This window comes from Oryza brachyantha, chromosome 3, assembly GCF_000231095.2.
Source record: "Oryza brachyantha chromosome 3, ObraRS2, whole genome shotgun sequence".
Classification (NCBI taxonomy): Eukaryota; Viridiplantae; Streptophyta; class Magnoliopsida; order Poales; family Poaceae; genus Oryza; species Oryza brachyantha.
In genome coordinates this window covers 7,124,000-7,129,879 of record NC_023165.2, presented here as the reverse complement: position 1 = coordinate 7,129,879, position 5,880 = coordinate 7,124,000, and the positions used below count along the sequence as shown (strand labels likewise).

Sequence of the window (5,880 nt, the reverse complement as noted above, 5' to 3'; positions counted from 1 at the left end):
TATCTGCTTTCTGTGGCGGAGTCACAAACACACAGAATATCTGTTGTAGACTTGCAGTTTCAACCGAATGAAATCTGTCAACCAGGAAGAGTACCTGACTGCTGAATTTATGTTGTAGACTTGCAGGTTCTACCGAATGAAATCTGTCAACCAGGAAGAGTACCTGACTGCTGAATTTTGTTGCAGTTCCAACCAAAAGAAACTTGTGGAGTGGAGAAAGTTTCAGGCCAAAACAAAAAAAGAAAAACGTCGAGGAGTACTAGCAACTGACTGGTCACGACCACTATGTCTTTTTGCAGTTTATATCATGGAGTATTGGCACTCAATCTGTTGGGAGAGTGGAAAGGATTAGGCACCTCTCACTAAGATGAGGCACAAAAGAAGCGAACGACCAAAAGAAGCAATCAAAGCCTACTACGCCACGGTCGACTAGCTTCGTCGCCTAGGCGGAAAAAAATCCCTGATTTGAGTGTGTCGACCTTCCACTTGCGGCAATTTAACAAATGGAGATAATCATTGGCTCCATTGATGTTGTCCACGGGAGTCACCCCCACCCCCTGCCTGCCCCCGGCTTGTCGCCCGACGACGACGAGAACCATCCTCTGCACAACCACCCGATGCCTCCAATATCCGACGGTCCGGCTAGCTAGGAGTAGCCGGTATCAACAGCATCTCCAAAGAACACGGAGCTAGGGAGAGCGGCTAGCTCGTGTCTTTCTCGTCGGTGTTGGAGCCGCGTTCCCCGGCGACCAATGTACTAGTACTACTGTTGTTTGCATTGCACGGTGGCTCTTTCACTTGCTCGGTGCTCCGTGTAGTGTTATCTGGGCCTAAATAATGCGGGCCGGCCAGTAGGCCGTTATACTGCTTAGCGTGGAACTGCATACGGTCCATGCAAGGTCTGGGCCAGGCACATTTTTTTCCCCTTTTGTCTACATTCCGCCGATCGCGTGTACAGTACCGAGGAAGAAGAATAAAGGGGTAATCTTTCTTTTCATTTATGCTTATAAGCCAAAATTTAATTTTTCAGCCTTAAATTTAAAGTTGTTTTTGTGAATTTTTATTCTAGTTTATTTTCAGTCTTTGTTTTTAAACCGCTAAAAATACATACACAAAAATTTTATTTATATATTATTTTTCATTTGCAACTATGCTATTTGGATTTTTCAAAAAAAAAAAAACTGCTAAAAGATGACGCTTTGCACAGGGAAGGAAGGCATCACCAGCAACTGATGTTTTTCCCTTTTGCCTCTGGAGCATGACCTCCAAGACAAAGGTCATACTGCTGGATTGGGTGCTTGAGAATTGGAACAGAGGACAAATTCTTGATGTAGTGGATTCCAGGCTCAGCGGCGAGTATGTTGTCAAGGAGGCGAATTTAGTGCTGAAACTGGGACTCAGCTCGCAGCAGCTGCCTAGTGCACGGCCAAGCATGCGGCAAGTGACGCAAGTCCTGCAGTACCTTGATGGCACTGTGCAAGCACCGGATATGCCATGCTGGAAGCATCCATTGGCGACGACAGCTGGACCTGGGTCTGATCTTTGAGGAAGATGACGAGGACTTGGGGTTTACAATATGTTGTTGGTTTTCTGTCTGCTTATCTAACATGTTTGTAGTTATAAGTCATAACACCTTTAATTTCTAATAACTATATGGTATAATAATATACTATACGTGGGAAACATGACTGACCCCAAAGAACATGATATGAAGGTTCATCACATTCTCTGCATTCATACATTATCTTTTTACGCGGAAACTGTAACAAAAGGCTGCAGGCAGCTATAAGTTATATAGTAATTCAAGGGGGCGTTCGCACAGGGACCTTGATCTTATACCAGATTATGCATGTGGAACAAAATCAATGTTTTCAAGTCTCCAGGAACTCAGCATAAAATCAATTAAGAAAACCAGTAGGCAACTACCGAATTCCAAAAGGAGCAATGTACGTACAAGCATGGAGAAACCCATTGGCCATTGCATAATGCTTATCGGTTCTTTTCCTTGCTCTCTTGCTCAACCATGTAAGCTTTCTTCATTTCTTCCAGGACTGCATCGTTTGTGCTGCAAGTATGGTGTATTTATCATGTAATGGCTGCCAGTCTACGGGCAAAGCAACAGGAAATCTTCAGGGAAAAAATGTAACAGTAAATGCTAGAGAGAGAGAGATGCATCGACAGAAATAACTTTCAGCACTACTAGACTCCTCGAGGATGTAGTCAGTAGCAGTTCCAGGTAGCTTTGGACTTGGGATTCTAAACAAAGCCTACACTGAACCTGATTCAGTCAAATTCCTAGCAATACACACAGCAAAATATAGACTAACCAAATTAATGTCAAAATAAGCTTGGTTGCTACTGTCAGTGTAATATTGCAGAAAATACTGATGCATTCATTGGTCAGAAATACTCCCTGAATTCAACATTATCAGCCTCATCTTTTCGTTTCTGATCATGATTATAAGCCAAAATTTGAATTTTAGCCTTAAATTTGGAGTTAATTTTATGGTTTTTTTTTCATCGGAGTTTATTTTCCAATCTTTGCTTTTAGACCGATAACAACATGTATATAAAATTTTTGTTTATAAATCATTTTTCGTTTGCAAATATACCGTTTGTTTTTTTTCCTTAAACAGCCAAAAGATGGTCATCTATAAGACTTTTTGGTCCTACCTAGATTTATCTATGGATCAATGCAAATATTTTATATATGTGTGTAGGTTTATTAGGATCCATATGAATCTAGAGAGAGTCAAAACATCTTATACTGTAAAATTGAGGTAATACTAATCATTTTCTAATTGCCAATATGTTAGATCCTAACTTGAAGATGCTAGACTACATCATACAACAATGGTTAAACATATAAAGAAAGGTATTTTTGATGGCAATGGAAATCCTAGCCTCTCATATATGTACAGAGTAAACATGTTGACATATTTCTTGCAGATTTTACTGTGTGCATGTTTTAAATCATAAGTATCTACTGAATGAACAGTGGAAAGTAGATAATCAGTTTCGGTGATTAGGCTCCATACATGATTTTTCCTTATATATTCTCAGTGGCGAAGCTGCTTGAAGGAAGGGGGGTTCCCAGGAACCCCCTTTCGGAAAAAAATTTAACTAAAGTTTATAAATTTTCACCATATATTCATTCCTCGGATTCAAATTTAGATACTCGTGGCACCCCCCTCTATTTCGCTCTAGCTTCGCCCCTGTATATTCTTATAGCATGTTATGGAACTCAGATTTTTACAAAAATCAAGAATGATCAAGCAATAACTGAAATAACAGTGGAATTACAATTAGAATACTGGCATATAATGAATTAATGATCAACTTACAATTGATGAAGGCAATCGTTCAACTCTTTTGCTTGTTTGCGGCATTGCCATACTACAGAAAAAGTTCTTCCTCGAGCACACTCAGCATATTTTGAGCAGTAGAAATCACATTCCTTAAGGGCCTTCTGTTTCATTTTGCTGCGCAAAGCTGAAAAATGAAATGGGGATGTGCTAAATTAACTCTTTGATGTGAAGCACAACAAACTTGGACATTTTTAGAGCAAAACACCAAGTTTCTCCTTAAGTTAATTATAAATGTTCTAACCTACAATGAAAACAGCAGCTGTTTGAAAAAAAAAATCATATACAGAAGCATGTGTCCGAATTTTCTGAATGTTCCTTCTTTATTATTCTGGATGGCAGTCTTCACTCTTCAGCAGCTCCAAACATTATGAGGAAAGTTCGTTCAGTCTATTAGTCATGTGCATATACTTTGTGTTTCACAAGAAAGTTCTCCTTGATATTCATAATCGAAGTATTGGTGCTCAGTGAAACAAATTCTTTACAAGGGTGCTCCACAATGAATGTACTTGAGTGCTCACAATGCTATCTAATGATATATTCATAAATAACATAACACAAAATCCAACATTCTGTATACAAATTAACTAAAGCATATACCAGTTGTTGGGAGATGTACATGAACTCTGAACGGCACACTTAATCAACTAATTATCAGGGGGCGAGGCGTATAGGGCAACCTACTGATTCAGCTTCCACACCAGCAAGCACTACATCACATAAGTTGTCAGCTAAAGCCCACACGAGTACGTGGTTCGGCCAGCCAAACGGCAGCCACCTCCTTGCCTCCTTGGCCTCCTCGTTACGACTCATTTCACACATGATTGTGTTCCTATTTCAACAACCGACACCAGCGTACTCCAAAATTTTTTTTCTCAGTTCCTCATCCGCTACGCAATTACAATTAGCAGGTGGTTTGCAGACACGAAGACGCCAAATTAACGAATTGGGAAGCTCGAACAGACAAGGATGCGGGGCTCACCTTCCTCCACCTTCTTCTTGACGTGATTCTCCCTGGCCTCCTGGAGGTACCCCATGGTGCAGCAACCAGGCACGCCGTATCGGATCGACGCCGGCGAGGGCGGTAGTGGGGACTGGGGAGATCGAGCAGTCGGAGTTAAACCCTAACGCCCATGGAAGGGGACGCGGACATTGACTCGGGGAAGGGAGAGGGAGAGAAAGTCGCAAATGGGTACTGGGTCGGCCCAGAAAGACTCGTTTGGCCCAACAGGCTGTATCACATCATCCTAAACTTTTTTTCTTTCTCTCCTCTCCTTCTTCTCTTCACCTTTTTTTTCAGGGGCTTTCTTCGCCTTCACCATTACAAGCAAGTTTCGCTGAACCGTAAAATTGCTAGGTTGGTGATGTTCTGAGAAAAAAAAATGCTAAGGTTGAATAAGCTCTCTCATGAAGTAGCATACAAAATGTAAGTAATTTTGTGATTTGACTCTCGTAGTATAAACATTTATATTATTATCTATAATACTACTTGTCTAATCAATCACTTCATATTTATTTGTTTTTCTTATTTTATCCTTATCCACGCTCTAGCTCTCATTCATTCATCATTTGATGAAAGATGACATAGTGTTTTCTTATTAACCTTAATATATACTCCCTCCATTTCACGATGTAAGACTTTTTATTCTTGCCTATATTCATATGGTTGCTAATGAATCTAAACATATATATATAAATTATATACATTCATCAATGGATGAATTTATGCAAGATTGAAAAGTCTTACCATATAAAACGAAGGCAGTACTAAACAATCTAAAAATATTTATATTTTAGAATAAAGCTAGTATTAGAAACCATTAGTTTGATGGGTACATAATTGCTGTCAGACACTTAGGCTCACCGCCGAACCACAAAAGTCTGTTTCTCTCATTCTCTGGAATTTGGTTTTTTTTGTGAATATTCAGCATCGTTAGATCTGCACAGACTAATAAATCTTATATATCTGACACATGTCCATCCATGAATCATGACAGTACCATGGTTGATCGTTTATGTGCCTCGTGACGAGAAAGAATGAATACGTATCGCTGGAGTGGTTCTCTGTTCTTCACATCACATGGGACCTGATGGTTGGAAACTTGGAACTGATTGTATCTTCGACTCAATCGCACGAGATCCTTGCAACTCGTTGTTGTCAGGTGGATAATTCCAATTCGTTCACCAACAACGACCAAATCAGTACAAAATCAGCTAGTAATCAGGTAGGTAAAGGCCAGCTGACGAGAGCATGCAGCCAAGCTCGCCGCTTTTGGCACCAAACCATCCTTGCAAAATCGCCGGATGGTATCGCCGGAGGAGGCCGCGTGTTTTAGTAGTGCACTCAATGCGTTTGGTGAAACAAAAAAAGCGTTTCTTGATGCATGGTTATTTTCCATTCTGACTCTACTCTTTAACTTACCCAGGTTAAAAGCAGATGGTGCTGTCTGCTACTACTAAAATGACTGCAGGTGGATGTGTTTTACTTGCGGCTCAAGGTTGCAGCGGAGCCAAG

General features: G+C 40.5%; 1 protein-coding gene across 1 annotated transcript; it reads right to left on the bottom strand.

Annotated features, from left to right (window-relative positions):
- Positions 1-1,763: 1,763 nt before the first annotated feature.
- LOC102716105 (uncharacterized protein DDB_G0275933) lies at positions 1,764-4,572 on the bottom strand. Its single transcript, XM_006649708.3, has 3 exons — positions 4,348-4,572; positions 3,345-3,492; positions 1,764-2,065 (listed from the first exon to the last, which is right to left on the bottom strand). The coding sequence occupies exons 1-3, from the start codon at positions 4,400-4,402 to the stop codon at positions 1,990-1,992; spliced, it is 279 nt and encodes a 92-aa protein (XP_006649771.1). The 5' UTR covers positions 4,403-4,572; the 3' UTR covers positions 1,764-1,989.
- Positions 4,573-5,880: the final 1,308 nt, after the last annotated feature.